Source organism: Sus scrofa, chromosome 16, assembly GCF_054392235.1.
Source record: "Sus scrofa isolate SSC_HxYL_T2T_F1_AM1 chromosome 16, Sscrofa_HxYL_maternal_Yorkshire_Landrace_v2.0, whole genome shotgun sequence".
In the NCBI taxonomy this organism is placed as follows: domain Eukaryota; kingdom Metazoa; phylum Chordata; class Mammalia; order Artiodactyla; family Suidae; genus Sus; species Sus scrofa.
The window spans coordinates 64,105,493-64,122,119 of record NC_139398.1 but is presented as its reverse complement, the minus strand read 5'-3'; the positions used below and the strand labels follow the sequence as shown (position 1 = coordinate 64,122,119).

At 54.3% G+C, this 16,627-nt stretch overlaps 1 protein-coding gene across 3 annotated transcripts in view; it reads right to left on the bottom strand.

Moving 5' to 3' along the window:
* The window catches only part of STK10 (serine/threonine kinase 10), a 136,636-nt gene extending 120,675 nt beyond the window's left edge, over positions 1-15,961 (bottom strand). For all 3 annotated transcript variants that reach the window (XM_021077114.2, XM_085002472.1, XM_085002473.1), the window contains exon 1: positions 15,528-15,961. In XM_021077114.2, coding sequence (XP_020932773.1) covers positions 15,528-15,683 — 156 coding nt within the window. In that variant the 5' untranslated portion in view covers positions 15,684-15,961. The remainder of the gene's footprint in view (positions 1-15,527) is intronic.
* Positions 15,962-16,627: the final 666 nt, after the last annotated feature.

Sequence of the window (16,627 nt, the reverse complement as noted above, 5' to 3'; positions counted from 1 at the left end):
CTTCAGCTTCCTGATGGAGACGTGGATAATTCCAGTGACACATGAGCAAGCTTATAAGCCGCCCTGGGTTGATACTGCCCTCACTTGGGACTGTGTATTTTTTGTTTTAAAAAGCCTAAAACCAGGAGTTCCCGTGTGGCCCAGTGGGTTAAGGATCCTGCGATGTTATTGCAATGGCTCAGGTCACTGCTGTGGCATGGGTTTGAACCCTAGCCCGGGAACGTCCACATGCTGCAGGTGTGGCCGAAAAAGGAAAAGCCTAAAACCATGTTTATCTTGTTCACCTATGTATCTATCACTCTACCTGGCCAATCGCATGAATTCAGAAAGTATTTTACAACAATGGATGGACGGATGCATGCATGCATGAATTAGTGTTTGTATCTCCTTGGAAACAGAGAAATGAAGCCCTCCACACAAGAGAAGAGAGGAAAGTGACAAGAAGTCCATTTTCTTCTCAACACTCTTAGATTTTTTTTTTTTTTTTTTTTTTTTTTTTTTTTGTCTTTTTGCCATTTCTTGGGCTGCTTCCGCGGCATGTGGAAGTTTCCAGACTAGGGGTCTAATCGGAGCTGTAGCAACACGGGATCCACAGCAACGCGGGATCCGAGCCGCGTCTGCAACATACACCACAGCTCACGGCAAAGCAGGATCCTTAACCCACTGAGCAAGGCCAGGGATTGAACCTGCAACCTCGTGGTTCTTAGTCGGATTCGTTAACCACTGAGTCACAATGGGAACGCCAACACACTTAGATTCTTGAGTCTAATCTATTGTCTAATTTTGGAAGACGGGCCCTCTTTCCCTTGGAGAAGCCAAAGGATTTGACTGGGCCAGGACGTACACAGTTAATCAGAGAAACCACTTCCTGATCAATAGTCGCCGGGACCAAGTTTCAGCTCAGTGACAAACAAGATGGCTGAGTTTCAGGACAAGTGGCACTTAAGGATGGCAAAGATTATGAAGCACAAAAGCGGAGGAGTGGCACAGCTTCCAAAGACCGGGCATCTCACACTCTCCCCCTTGGGGAGGAGAAGCCTGGCGAGCCATCCTGGCACAAGCAGGGAAATGCCAAGCCTCAAAATCCTTCCGGGCCGGCCAATAAAAAAACTAAAACCCAAACAAGATTGGCCCCAAAGATACCACGTCATGGCCTTGGCCAAAAACCCGGACAACCTGTCCAACTTGGCTGGGGATGTGGGAGCTTTCAGATCTCAGCTCTGCAAAAGCGACGGGGAAATCCAACCCCACGTATCACTGATCAAGGAGGTGGGGCAGGTGACCTGGGCTCTGCTCCACCCTCTGCCAGGCTCCCTCTGCCCAGAGGACTGGGTGCTGAGTCTCGGGGCGGGGGTGGGGGGAGATAGGGACAGACTGGGATCGACAGCACAGGGAAGGGAGAGATGGAAGCACCTTTATCCAGGCCCGCCCTTCTCCCTGCACCATCCAAGGCCCCTTTAAGCCTCACCCCACTCAATCTTCACCCTACGATGGAGGCTCACGTACGTACTCTTTTCAACCCTATTTTCCGGTCAGTCTCAGAATCTCAGAAAAGTCAAGGTTGCCCCGTGTTTTCAATCAACAGTACTTTTTGTGCTTTGTTTTGTTTTGTTTGGCTGCACCTTTGGCGTAAGGAAATTCCCAGGCCAGGGACTGCACTTCAACTGCAGCTGCAACCTACACTGCAGCTGAGGCAACGCCAGATCCTTTAACCCACTGCGCTGGGCCCAGAGATTGAACCCATGGCTCCTCAGTAACCCAAGCTGCTCTGGTGGGATTCTTAACCCCCTGCTCCACAGGGGGAACTCTTTGTGCTGTTTTTTATTATTCTAAAAGCATTACGGGAGTTCCCGTTGTGGTAGAGTGGAAACGAATCTGAATAGGCACCATGAGGTTGTGGGTTTGATTCCTGACCTTGCTCAGTGGGTTAAGGATCTGGCGTTGCCGTGAGCTGTGGTGTAGGTCACAGATGTGGCTCGGATCTGGCATCGCTGTGGCTGTCGCGTAGGCCAGCAGCTATAGCTCCAGCTAGACCCCTAGCCTGGGAACCTCCATTTGCTGCGGGTGTGGCCCTAAAAAGCAAAAAAATAAATAAATAAATAAAAGCATTACGTACCCATTAGAGAGCATCTTCAAAATATAATGGTACAAAGAAGAAAAGCCAACGAGGCATCACCGCAGAGATAACAGCCTTCAGCCTCCCGGAGCGCCCCCTCCCAGGATTCCACGGTGCGGATGCACCAGCTCCGTCTGGCAAGCCCACCCGAACACTTCCCAGCTGTGTGACCCCAGGGGACTGATGTGACCTCTCTGGCCCTGACTTTCCTGTGTGGTACATAAAGATAGTAGCAGTTCCTGCCTCTCAGGCCATGGTGAGCTTTCAGTGATGTGTCAAAGATGCTCAGAGCAGGGCTGGGTGGTAGTGAGCGCCCCAAAATTGTTCTCTTATGCTTGTCTCTCTCTCTCCCTCCTTGCAGACCTTTTAAAAATGGGAACCAACTGTACACCGACTTGTCATTTTCCTTTTCACTCAGCAACACGGAACCAACAGTTCTTCAGATCACAAAACACTCTTCCACGGCACCCCCTCCACCCACCGCAGACGGAATGATGGGTCCACCGTGGATCTAAGCAATCCCTGTCCCCGGGCTCTCTAGCCTGGCCACGGGGTGCTGTGTCCAAAAGCCTGAGACCTGATTTACAGTTTGCCAGACAGGTCTCCAAGTGGCAGGGCCAGTCCATGTCTCGAGTCACACAGGTGGGTACCCTAGAGAGCACGGAGATGGGAGAGCCAGCCCAGGTCGGTTCTGCTGTGTCCCGCTTATGTGCCCTGGGGAGCTGGCCTCATAAGACTGCAGGTATAAAGACCCTTTGGTCCTGCTTGCGAGAGGCAGGGTTTTAGCCCCATTTTTCAGAAAAGGAAATGGAGGCTCAGAGGGCGACATGACTCGCCCAAGATCACTCAGCAAAGACAATGGCCTTGCTGGTTCTTGTAGGATGAAGAGGGTCACCAAGTCTGGAGCCCCCCAGGAGGGCGCTTGGGGGATAAGTGGGGTGATTCGGGGTCTCCTGTACCTTGCTGGCCCGGCAGGAAGTCCTGCCGACAGATCAGAGGCTCAGGAGATGGGGAACAGAGGCTGGCACTGGGGCCTAGGGCTCCAGCTCCTTCGTGAATGAAGGCATCCAGTCACCCCTCCTCGGCCCCAGCGATGACACCTGTCATCTCAAAGCGGGGGTGGGGGTGTTGAGGGCACTCGAGGGAAAAGGAGGCTTGAGAAAGAGCTAGGCCTCCCCAGCCTGGCACCAGAGCCCACCAAGATGCAAATCAAAGGTAGAATGAATCTCAAGGCCGGAGAGGCATGCCAGCTCTGACGGGGTCATTCCCCAGGGTGACAAAGCCAGCTTTGTGGCAACCACCTCCGAGGGCCAAGAACGGGGCCTGGGCTGCCAGGCAAGACAGGCTGGAGCTTTCCAGGAAGGAGGGCAAAGGGGAGGGAGGCAGCAGTGCTGGCTTCTCCCTCCAGGCCGTGAATGCTGCTCTTCCGGCCACCCAGGGAGGCCTGGGCTACCCTGGACAGACAGGGCGGGCTCAGAGCTCGCTGGACAGAGGCTTTTTTTTTTTTTTTTTTTTTGGTCTTTTTAGTGTCTTACCCTTGGCATATGGCGGTTCCCAGGCTAGGGGTCGAATCGGAGCTGTTACCACTGGCCTACACCACAGCCACAGCAACGCCAGATCCTTAACCCACTGAGCAAGGCCAGGGATTGAACCTGCATCCTCTTGGATGCTAGTCAGATGCATTTCCACTGAGCCACGATGGGAACTCCTGAATGGAGGCTTCTTTATTGTCACGGACTCGTGTTCATTCTCATGACGCAGCAGTAAAGCTTTAGGCGGAACCCTCAGGCTCCACACACCAGCGTCTACCCAGGAGCAGCCTCCAGGGTAACAAGCAAGGGGATGGAGCAGGGGCCTCGAGGGACCCTGCCCCTCTCGATCCTCAGGAAGCTGGACAATCTAGCCCAGGCACAGAAAAATCATCATCACAATGACAAAACCAGTGCATTTGCTTCCCCTTCCTCCATGCTGGCCACCTGTCTCAATCTTCACAAAAGAGGGAAGCACTGTTTTGATCCTTTGGAGGTGGGGGGGCACATGCACAGCATGGGGACGTTCCTGGGCCAGGGAGTGAACCTGCGCTACAGCAGTGAGCTGAGCCACAACAATGACAATCGGATCCTCAACCTGTTGAGCCGCACAGAAACTCCCTATTGTGATTCCTATTTGGTAGCTCTAGATACTAAGCCTCAGAGAGGGGAGGTGACTTTTCCAAGGTCATGCAGCGAGCAGGCAGCGAAGCTAGGAGAGAGCTTAGAACTGAACTCAGTGTCTGCGCCTCCCACCACGCTGGCCTCCCTAGAGACAGAGGCGGGGACCTGGGTCTGGCATTTACTATTCATCATTCATTCATTCAGCAGATATTACCCGGGGATCTACCGCATACTTGTGATCCGCAGACGATGGATCGCTCCCTGCTCTCCAGGACCTTACATCCTCCAGAGAGGAAAGGAAATGAACAAGGAGACGCACAAGAAAATCCCAGGTGTGACAGGAGCTCTTGGAAATCAGCAGGGAGCTGTCACTGTGTCAGAGGATGAGAAGGAGCCAGCTAGGCCGTCATGGGAAGAGAGTGACAGGGACAGGCAACAGCAAGTGCAAAGGTCCTGGGGCAGAAAAGGTGGTGCTTCCTTCAACCCCTTTCAGTGGCCCCTCGGCCTCCTTAGACTTGGAGGCTGGTAATGTTAACTCTTAGTCAACAGCTTGGTGGTTCAGGCCGTGCCCCACCCCCTCCCCACTCTTGAGTCTCAGGGCCTGAATTCTGGTTCTGGTACCGCCTGTTAGTGGGGGGGGGGGGGGGGGGAATACGCTCCAGGAGAAGGAAGAGAAAAAGTGTTGCAAAGGGGAAAGCAGAGAGAAAGGGGAAGAGAAGGACGAGCAAGCACCAGGAGGGCAGGACAGGGGTGGAAGGAGGAAGCTCTTTGGCATATATCCCTCCCGGCCCAGAGCCCTCAGCCCACAGGAGTGCTCAGCGCCTCAGGATGCTGCGGCACCAGCAGCCCCACACCCACCAGGGCCCAGGAGCACCCAGTTTCCCCACCCCTTCCCCTGCCACTTCCTTTGCTAGCCCTGCCCGTCACCGCTGTCATCACTTCCTCCACGTTCGAGGCCACCACTGCCATCGCGGGGCTCAGATCCAGCTGAGGCTGAGGTGAGACCCCAAGAAGGGTCACATTCCTGGGCTCATAAAGGCCAAGGCCACAGGAGATACCACACTGAAGGGACCCTGGGTCTTCCTCTCCATACAGTACGGCAGAAAAGGCACAGGCTCCTGGCCAGACTAATCGGGGTTTAGTACCAACCAGGCCACAGAAGAGCTGTGTCATGCTGAGCAAGTCACTGTCCCTCTCTGAGCCTCTGCTTCATCAGGTGAGGATATTAACCCCTGCCTTGCAAGGGGCCAGTAGAAGACCAAACGATGGACAGATAAGAAGAGAGCAGCTCCCCACTCACTACCTCGGAACCCACGGTGCCTGGCGCACAGGACGTGTTCAAGCGATCATGCTAATGGCTAACAGCTATGTCAGCTTTGCCGTCGTCCTGGACCAGGTGGTTGATGTGGGTTATTTCGCACTCCAACAAGCCTATGGAGCAGCACCATTCCTATCGCCATTCTGCCTCTAAAGAAACCAAGGGCCAGCTAAGTACCTTTTCTCAGGCTCATACAACCTACAAGAGGGAGGGCCAGGGTGTCTTTTTTTGTTCCTTTTCTTTTTTAGGCCGCACCCACGGCATATGGAAATTTCCAGGCTAGGGGTCAAATCGGAGCTGCACCTGCCAGCCTATGCCAAGCCATAGCAACGCCAGATCTGAGCCACATCTGTGCCCTACGCTGCAGCTCACAGCAAAGAGCAACGTGGGATCCTTAACCCACATATGGAGCCAGGGATAGAACCTGCATCCTCATGGACACTATGTTGGGTTCTTTTTTTTTTTTTGTCTTTTTGTCTTTTTGTCTTTTTCCCCTTTTCTAGAGCCACACCCACGGCAAATGGAGGTTCCCAGACCAGGGGTCTAATTGGAGCTACAGCTGCTGGTCTACACCACAGCCACAGCAACGCCAGATCCGAGCCACATCTGCGACCTACACCACTGCTCACGGCAATGCCAGATCCTTAACCCACTGAGCAAGGCCAGGGATTGAACCCACAACCTCATGGTTCCTAGTCGGATTCATTAACCACTGAGCTATAATGGAAACTCCTATGGTGGGTTCTTAACCCGCTGAGCCACTATGGGAACTCCCAGAAAGGCCAGGGTTTAACTCCAGGAACGCCCCGATATTCTCGATCCATCTCTAGCCCCTGGAAAGTGTGAACTTTCCTTCCCACCTCACTCTCTCTGCTCTCTTTCCTTGCAGAGTCCAGGCCTAGCTCTCTAGAATCCTCTGTGCCTCCCACCCACGTATGATATCTCCTTCTCGGGCTGGTTGCCTTCCATCAGTCCGTTCCCCTCCCTGGGCTCTGTCTTGGGCTCCAACCACGACTCTGGCCTTCCCTCCCACCCCTACCAGCTCCAGCCACGGGGCCGCTCTGTCCCAGCCTTCACTCATCAATGGCTGCCTTGGCCTAGAGCAGCCAGGACACCTGGCTCTGGCATCCCCCACTTGTGTGGGCAAACTACCCCCATCCGGTGACCAGCCAAAGATCATCTTCTCTCACACCACATGAGTTCAGGCCCTGGGGTAGGCAGGATGGTAACTGAACTCAAAATCGTCACATATAAATTCCCCCGGTTGGGGAGTTCCTACTGTGGCTCGGCTGGTAAAGAACCCAACTAGTATCCATGAGGATGCAGGTTCAATCCCTGGCCCTGCTCAGTGGGTTAAGGCTCTGGAGCTGCCGTGAGCTGTGGCGTAGGTCACGGATGTGGCTCGGATCCCACATTGCTGCGGCTATGGCTGTGGCATAGGCTGTAGCTTCAATTCAACCCCTAGCCTGGGAACTTCATATCCTACTGCTGTAGCTGTAAAAATAAATAAACAAAAAAAAACAGGAGTTCCTGTCATGGCGCAGTGGTTAACAAATCCGACTAGGAACCATGAGGTTGCGGGTTCGGTCCCTGCCCTTGTTCAGTGGGTTAACGATCCGGCGTTGCCATGAGCTGTGGTGTAGGTTGCAGACGCGGCTCGGATCCCGCGTTGCTGTGGCTCTGGCGTAGGCCGGTGGCTACAACTCCGATTCAACCCCTAGCCTGGGAACCTCCATATGCCGCAGGAGCGGCCCAAGAAATAGCAACAATAACAACAACAACAACAACAACAAAGACAAAAGACAAAAACAAAAACAAAAAAAAAAACAAAAAAAACCCAAATTCCTCAACTCAGCACTCAAGGCTCTCTTGAGTTAGCCCCCACTTACTATTCCATAATCTGGTCCCAGTGGACAGTCTCAGGCCTCACCATTGGGCCTCTCTCTGGCTCAGGCTTCGTTCTCTATAGTTGAGTACCCCCCATCCCTGCCCCGGCCCTGTCCAGTGGAAACCAGCCCCTCTCACCGCTAGCCCCGTCCTTGTCCTGCTACAACTCTCTCACCCTCAGCCGAGCTTCCTCTCCCGCTCCCTACAAGGCCCTGAGAGCAGCAGGGGAGGCAGGCCACCGGCCCAACCTGGGCACCTAAGACGGGCCACCTGCTCCGCCCTCCAGATGAGCTTCTGGTCTAATTCTCCCAGCTGCTCTGTGGGATGAGTCCTGGTCTCGGCCCCACCAGACACATGGGGAAACTGAGGCTGAGACAAGCCATTCGCCTGACTTCACAGAGCAGCAAAGTAGGGCATCCAAGATTCAAACTGGTCTGCCTGGCTGCGAGGCCCGCATCATTCATCACGCACCCGGGGACGTGACACACACAGGTGAAGAGACCTGTTTGCTGAACTGAATGGAGGCACGTTTGTGTGTAAGAGGCAGCAGTGCTCCATGGGAGCAATTCTGGCCCCCACGGGACATACGGCCTTGTCAGAAGACATTTTTGGCTGTCCCAACTAGGGGCTGAAGGGGGAGGGGCTGGCAGTGGTGGTACCTCTGTGGGTAGAGGCCAAAGATGCTGCTAACATCCTGTAATACATAGGGCAGCCCCCACAGTAAAGAATGAATGGCCCCGGGCGGAGTTCCCGTCATAGCACAGCGGAAACAAATCCGACTAGGAACCCTGAGGTTGTGAGTTCAATCCCTGGCCTTGCTCAGTGGCTTAAGGATCTGGCATTGCCATGAGCTGTGGTGTAGGTCGCAGATACAGCTTGGATCCCGTGTTGCTGTGGCTCTGGTGTAGGCTGGCAGCTGTAGGTCCGATTAGATCCCTAGCCTGAAAACCTCTATATGTCATGGGTGTGGCCCTAAAAAGACAAAAAGATTAAAAAAAAAAAAGAATGAACGGCCCCAAAGGTCAACAGTGGAGAGCCTGGCATGACACTGACGTTTTCCTGCTCGTCCCCAGGTCAGCTGCAGTAACCAGCCGGGACCTTCTCCGTTTGGTACCAAGAGCATCAACAATAATGACCTCTCTTCCCTCCTGCCCACTTCCTGTTTGGAGAAGGTCCGATACACAGTCACCTCCCTAGCCCAGCTCCACCCTGCACCGTCCTCCAAACCATCACCTCCATTTCACAGACAAGAGCCTGAGGCTCAGAAGTGGGGGGCCACTTTGGGGCTGCAAGCCAGATCCCGCTGAGCCCCGAATGCTTCCTTTACCACCTTGCTCCACTGCCCTCAGCAGCCCGTGGGCCTGGGAGTGAGCATCCGGGGCCGTTTTCAGGGGGCTGCAGGGTGACAGCCCCTGGCAACTTCCCCCAGTCCGGGTAACTCAGGAGGTCAGGGGACCACGGGGAGAGGGGAGGCCTGGGGGTGCTATTAGCTCCCTTCACCCCAGCCTGCTCCGGAGCCAGCGAGAACATGTCTCAGGGCAGCCAGGGCTAAATCAGCTGCTCCAGCCCCCAGCGGAGCCCCCTGGGCAGGCGACATCCCCAGGAAGCTCGGGCCACATAGGACCGGAGCCAGGACCTTCTCACAATAGCATGGACTTAAGTTGAAAAACACTAGGCTGAGCGGAAATAAGGTTGCTGCCTGGGGGCAGAGCTCTTTCCGGAGGGGGGTGGGGAGGCGCACGGGACGGGGACGGGGGACGCGGGAGACCTTGGCAGCGGCGGCCCCCAGAGGAAGCGGAAACCGGCTTTAAAACTCTGGGGCAGAGACGAGGTGGAAGGAGTTGTTGGCCTGGCCGGGGAGGGCAGGAGGCTGACAGCTGGCTCCCCCCTCGCAGAACCCCTGCTGTGTCTGAACCGGGCAGCAGGGCAGGATGTGGCACTTCAAGGATGTGGGTTAACAATGGCTCTCTGAGCTGGAGGGCACCTGAGGTCCCCACCCGACAGCAGCTGCTGCCAAGACCCTGGGCTCTGGCTGGATCCCAGAGGATCGGCCTTTCTCCCATTTTCTTTAAAAATCACCCTCCAAGAGGCATCGCTCCTTCAATCCCTCTGGAAGTCTAGCCTGAAATATGATTTAAGGAGTTCCCTCCTACTGGAACACAACAGGATCTGCGTGTCTAGACGCACCAGGATGTAGGTTCGATCCCTGCCCCGCACAGTGGGTTAAAGGATCTGGCATTGCTGTCACAACTGAGGCTCAGGTCTAATCCCTGGCTCCTCTGGCCCTGTGAACCCCCTAGCCCGGGAACTCCACATGCCCCGAGGCAGTCAAAAAAAAAAAAAAAAAAAGACAGAGATTTAAACGTAAAAAGAACTTTATAAGTAAAGCTGTTCATCAATACCCAGCTTTGCGATAAGGCTTTTACTTTGGGCGGGGGTGGGGGGGCAGGGGGGGAGCTTGACCCATGGCACACGGAGGTTCCCAGGCTAGCGGTTGAATCAGAGCTGCAGCTGCCGGCCTACACCACAGCCACAGCAACACAGGATCCGAGTCATGTCTGCGACCTACACCACAGCTCACGGCAATGCCGGATCCTTAACCCACAGAGCAAGGCCAGGGATCGAACCCGCAACCTCATGGATACTAGTCAGGTTTGTAATGCTGAGCCACAACAGGCCTACTTTTTAAATGCTAACTTTGTGCCAATACCATTGATGAACAATTTTATCAAAACGCTAAACTCACATTTGCTCATGTGCTGTTTTGTCTGCCTGAAACACTAGGTGAACGCAGAAAACCGTACCTAGATGAGCAAGCAGCAAAGGAACACACAGGGCTCAGACGCACACCTCAAACTGCGTCAGCAATCTCCGAGCCACACCCAGCCCGTGGCGGGGGAGGTCCAACTGGCCAACTGATTTCAGATAACCCTCCTTCCACCCCCTCACGAGCTGCATGCAACCCTTCCCACCCACAGCCACAAGCATCCTGCAGGCTTCTTGCCTGGTAGAGTGCCATATTTATTTGCAATAATTTTGTACTTCTTATCCGCAAAACTTGTGTAAAAATGTGCTAGTTGTTTTTTAGTTTCCTTTTTTTTTTTCTCCTAAAGTGCTCCTAAAGAGGTTTTTGAGTGTTGCGCCACGTAGCCCCATTTTTCTCATAAGGTCACTGGTTTTTATTGCCTGATTTTAACCAGTTCAGGGATACTGAGGAAGGCATATTTGCGTTATAGCAGAACTGACTATATTACGTAAAGGGCCCTGCACAGTGTTTGGCACATGATAAGCATTTAATCAATTTTAACTTGTTAACAGTAAAAAAAAAAAAAAAAAAAAAAAAGTGCGGGGGGGGGGGGGGAATTACTTAAATAAGATTAAGATCATGGGAGCACTGAGCCATCCCAGAAGGTAAGTGTCAAGCATCTAGAATAACACAGGAAGATGCTTTAGGAATGACAGAAGGCATAAGACACTATAGGTGTGTATGATTATAACCCTGCATTAAAAAAAATTTTCTTCTCCACAAAAATCAATAAAGTCCAGGAGTTCCCCAGTGGATCAGCAGGTTAAGGATCCGGCACTCTCACTGCTGTGGCTCAGGTTACTGCTGTAGCATGGGTTCCATCCTTGGCCTGGGAGCTTCCAAGCCCACTCCCATCCCCAAATCAATAAAGCCTAGAAGGAAATACATCAAAATGTCAACAGCAATTGATGAGACTTAAGAGTGAGATTTTTCTTTTTGCTTTTTTTTTTTCTTTTTTGGCTGCCTCGCAGCATATGGAATTCCCACACCAGGGATCAAATCCGAGCCTACGCCACAGCTAGGGCAACGCCGGATCCTTAACCCACTGAGACGGGCCGGGAGATTTAATCCAGAGTTCCTACTACTACAGAGATATCGTGATCCCTTTGCACCACAGCAGGAACTCTGCTACTTTTCTTTTTAATTAACAAAAATGTTGTACTCTATTCCTAGTTTCCCCAAATCAGAAACCTTTTAAAAGCTTAGACAACATAAGATCAAAACTAAAGCGATTTTTAAGAAGCAGGAAAATCATCTCAGCCTGTTAACCCAACTCTTTTTTTTTTTTTTTTTTTTTTGGCTTTTGTCCTTTTAAGGCCACACTCGCAGCATATGGAGGTTCCCAGGCTAGGGGTCTAATGGGAGCTGTGGCTGCCGGCCTTCGCCACAGCCACGCCAGATTCGAGCCACATCTGCGAACTACACCACAGCTCACATCAACACCGAATCCTTAACCCACTGAGCGAGGCCAGGGATCGAACCCACGACCTCAGGGTTCCTAGTCGGATTCATTTCCGTTGCACCACGATGGGAACTCCCTTAACCCAACTCTCCTTAACCACACACTCCCTGTGTTCAGCGCCCAAGCACCTGGTTTCACCCACAGCTAAAGGCGGTTTTTTTTCCATGCCACATGACAGCAAACACTCCCCCTTCTGCCTTGTCTTCTGAATAAAGATTATTTTTAAGGACAAGAATTTTGAAACTACATAGCTCGTGACTTTGACTTCAGATCTAGTAATGAAACAATTTTTCTTTTGAAGTCATCTGAAATCGCTTAGGGAGGAGGTGAAAATGAACTTGACTTTGCACAAAATCAATCCCACGCTCTTCTTTTTCTCCTGAGATGAACGGGTGGCTTACCAGGAAGAACAGGGGGAAAGAGACACTAATGCTCAGACTTTGAGCCTCTGCAAGATACTCATCAGGAAATGCTAACTGGAGTCCTCACCGGACAAGCCTCTGATAAATTTCGATTCTATGGCTTCGTACACCAGGAAAATTCTCAGGAAGGCCTTCGCCACCTAGGCTGCCAGGAGAAACACCTGCTCGTTCGAGCATAGGGAGAGGAGATCGTCCTGGCATCCCTTCCCCAGCTCACAGCCAACTGGTTACCAAGGTGCCATGTCAAAATGGACGTTCTGGGAGTTCCCATTGCAGTGCAACGGAATCAGGGGCATCTCTGCAGCACCAGGAGGAAGGTTCGATCCCTGGCCCAGCACAGTGCTAAAGGATCTGGTGGTGTCGCAGCTGCAATACAGGTGGGTAGCAATTGTGGCTCGGGTCTGATCCCTGGCCTGGGAACTCCATATGTCCCAGGGCAGCCAGAAAAAAAAGGGGGGGAGGGGGACATTCTGGTCCCAGACATAAAACCTAGAAGGAACCCCTGGCTTGCGCTTCCAAGACGGCCATGCCAGGGAACAAGGACGTGGGAGGGAGTTACGGTCCCGGACTAGAGTCTTTAGTAAAGTAACACCTGCTTCAGTTTCAACTCTAAGGGGCCGAGTAAGGAGTTCCCTCCGTGGCTCAGTGGTAATGAACCCGACTAGGATCCATGAGGATGCAGGTTCAATCCCTGGCCTCTCTCAGTGGGTTAAGGATCTGGCTGTGGCTGTGGTGTAGGCTGGCAGCTGTAGCCCCGATTCGACCCCTAGCCTGGGAACCTCCATATGTCATGGGTGCGGCTCTAAAAAGCAAAAAAAAAGGCGGGGGAGAGGGGCTGAGTAAGCACCACTTCTCCAGGGTGGGAGACACAGGTCACAGGGACTTCTGATCCAAGACCGGTTTTCCTTGGCTGGTAACTAAATCCAGAGCCTTGGATTCTAGTCCCTTCCTTTCCTTGGGTCCCCATACTCTTACACATAACATGAGGCTGGGCTAGATCAGAGGGTCACACACTAAGGCCAGCCAGGTAACATCATAAATTGTTCAGGTATATCAGCCATCACACAGCTCTCCCGGTCTAGCTTTTCCTGAACATAATTAGGTGAAAATCTTGGGTTGGGAGGTGGTGGGGAGGGAGCTGCAGTGCAGCCAGCTCTCGACTCTGAGCGCTAGACTCACTCTTCAAAGGGTCCACGTGCTCTGGAGAAGCAGGAGGAGACAAAATAACTTGTGGACCAGAAGGGCTCCTTTGTAGGAAACTTTCAGAGTAACAGGGGAGTGTGACCACTAACGCAGACAGAAAGGACAACCGAAACTGACATGGAGAAATCTTACCAGCCTCGAAACAAAGTTCTGCATTTAGGTTGCAAAGAAAATGCACCATATGAAGCCAGGATTCGTTAGGGGACAGGGACGAGACTGTAATGGAAAGCCAGCCCCTAACAGAACAAACACCAATGAGAGCCAACAGCATGTACTAAAAACACCAACTGAGGAGTTTCCGCTGGGGCACAACAGAATCGGCGGCGTCTCTGGTTTTGATGCCCCGACCAGTGGGTTAAGGATCTAGCATGGCCGCAGCTGCAGCAGAGGCTGAAACTGGCTCAGATGTGATCCCTGGCCTGGGAACTCCATATGCCACGGAGGGGCCAAAAAAGAAGAAAAAAAGAAAGAAAGAAAGACACCAACTGAACCTTCTGGAGAGAGGAGAGGATGTTTGGAGCTGACCAAGGGTCTGGCTGCACTCATGGTGGTCGGAGCACACCTGGAAGAGCAGGCTCCGTTCAAGGACACCGGCAGGAGTGGGGGGAGGGAAGGGGAGGGGGGAGCCATGAGGCCGAGGACAGCAGCTCTGAGAAAAGATGCGGGAGTGCTGGCTGCCCTCGATTACGTGCAGATCCCTCAGGCAGCAAAGAGCAGCAAATCAAGGCAGTGAAGAGCCTCGGCTGTGAGTGTCACAGAGGCCTCTGCAACCGCAGAACCTTTGCTCCAGTGATGGTTCCGCCCTGCAACAGGAAGTGCTGGCTCAGAGGTGGTAAGGTAACAAAACTAACACCCGGAGGGGCCTTGGGTGGCCTCAAAATTGCCTCTAGAGCGGTGTTTCTCCAACTTCAAGGGCTTAGCAATTGCCTAGGGATCTTGTCAAAATGCAGACCCTACGTTAGGAGGTCAGGGGTAGGGCCTGAGATTCTGCATTTCTAACGCACTTCCAAGCTTCCAGGTGATGCTCATGCTACTCCTTCCCCGACTACACTTGGGTAACGAGGCTCCACCACTGTCAAGGCAAAGAGAGCAAGTCTTGACCAGAGCGCCTACAGAAACCGTCTCTGGGATCCAGCCTCCTCAAAAGACATTCCTGGGGTCAGAGTGGCCTGCAAACTACAGGAGCCCTTCCTTCCTGCAGCTTGGGGATGGTAACTTGGGAAGGGGATGCCTTCCTGGAGGTACCACCAGCTTTAACATGTGGGTCTCTTTCAGCATAGGGTTTCCTGGGCGAAAGGAAATCAGGGAAAGGGTGGAGTCAAGTCCTAAGTGTTTGGGTCCCTAACGCGACTCAGCAACTCAGAATTTGTTCACAGCACCGGGAACCAGGCAATGACCTGCGGCAAACGTGTCTAGAATTAATCAGCTCTGCCCCCACCCACCCCTCCACAAAAGCTCTCTCGCTTCTTATTCCCCTAAGGGAAGGTGACTGCAGCCTGGGAGACTCCCCAGCTGTGACTCATCTACAGAATCAAATCTGATCCCCCAAGCGCCGGATTCACGAGGCCCTGACCTACCCCTCTGCCGGCCCCAGTCCACATTTCCAAGCCTAACCTCGAACTCTACACCTCCCCCCACCCCCCACCGCGATTTCCTATCTCGCATCTCTGGCTTCTCTTCAGGTGCCTACCCAACTTCACCGGTCACAACCCTTTCAGCTGCAGCTGTGTTTCTCCGTCCCCATCGCCTCGGCATTCTCACAGCTTCTGGGTGGCGTCCCTTAAAAAGTATACCTAGTATCCCAGCTTTAGCGCAGATGCCTCATCTGAGGATGCTAAAGTCTTATAAGCGCCCCTTTGTCTCCCCCTGCGGCGCCGAGAGCCGAGAGCCGTGCGGGGCGCACAGGAAGTGCTCAGAAACTTAGCCCCGGGGCAGCAGCCTTGCCCAGAGAGGGAGTTGGGTGCGCAGAGACTCAGTCGGGCTGAGCGTGGGCACCCCCTCCCCCAAAGAACAAGGGTCACCAGGACAAGAACCTGAGTTCAGGGCCAAGCAGCCCCTCTGCGCTCTCCCGAGCGGTGAGCGAGACTAACCAGGGCCAGCGCCCCTTCCTTCCGGAACCGCTCCGCGAGCCCCGAACCACCCACACCCCAGCGCCCTCACCTTGTAAACTTTGCCGAAGGCACCGTCGCCCAACTCGCCCACGATCTCCCACACCTCGTTGGGATCCAAGTCCCGGCGGACGTGCTCGTATTCGCGGGACTTTCTCTTTTCGAAGGTAGACAAGCGCAAGATGCGGCGGAAATTGGCGAAAGCCATGGCTAGGGGCACGCGAGCCGGGGGGCGAGGTGGCGCCGGCTCGGGCTCGGGCTGTGGCTCCGGCGGCCGCGAAGAGGAAGGGCTGGAGAGACGCCGCGGCGCTTGGGGTTCTCCCCAGACCCGCCCTTCCCCGCAGCCGGACACGGGTCAAGTGCGCCCAGGGCTCAGCGCCGCGGGAGCACCCGGAACCGCGCAGGCGGCTGTGGTCCCCGCCCCCGCTCGGTCCTGTCCCCGGGCTGCCTCCCGATGCCTGCCCGGCTCGCGCCGCGCCCCCGCCCAACCCGCCAGCCCCGGGACGCGTTCCGGGTACCCGGCCCCGCGCCCGCCCTCCTGCCCGGCTCCACCTGCAGCTCTTCGGCAGCGCCCAGAGACCCCCTAATTGGCTGCGGGCGCTGCCGGGCTCCGCCCATCGCCGCAGGGCACTCTGGAAACTGTAGTTCCCCCCGCGCGCCGCGAGCTGGCGAGCCACCGACCAGGCTTTGGGGAGTTGAGGAAACCCTTCAGCCGGGACCCCTCCGGGTCTGGGAGACCCGCCGCCTCTTATGGCTCCCCAAATTTCTGCGGGAGCAGGAGGGGAAGCGAATTGGCTTGTCACGAGTGCCCACTGATTGTTGTCCAAAGACCAAGAAGGCGAACTGGCATTAATCATTTAACCCGCCGGGTAACCATCCCGCTAGGCTGCTCTGCTCGCGCCCACTTTTCAGCTGGGAGCGCCAGGCGGGAAGGGCACCGGTCCGGGGCTACATATCCTGCTGGTGGATCCGGTGCCGGTTCCTCGGCGCGATGCTGCCTCCTAGCGAGGAAAATGCTGCGCCCTTGCGGCCGTGGGTGAGTCCCTGGAGGCCCAGGCTGGTTTCCTGCTTCCCAGGGGCTCTGCCCCATGGTGATCCACCGGCCAGGGTTGCTGGGCTAGGAGAAGAGCTCCTTGAGAGTTTATCACATGC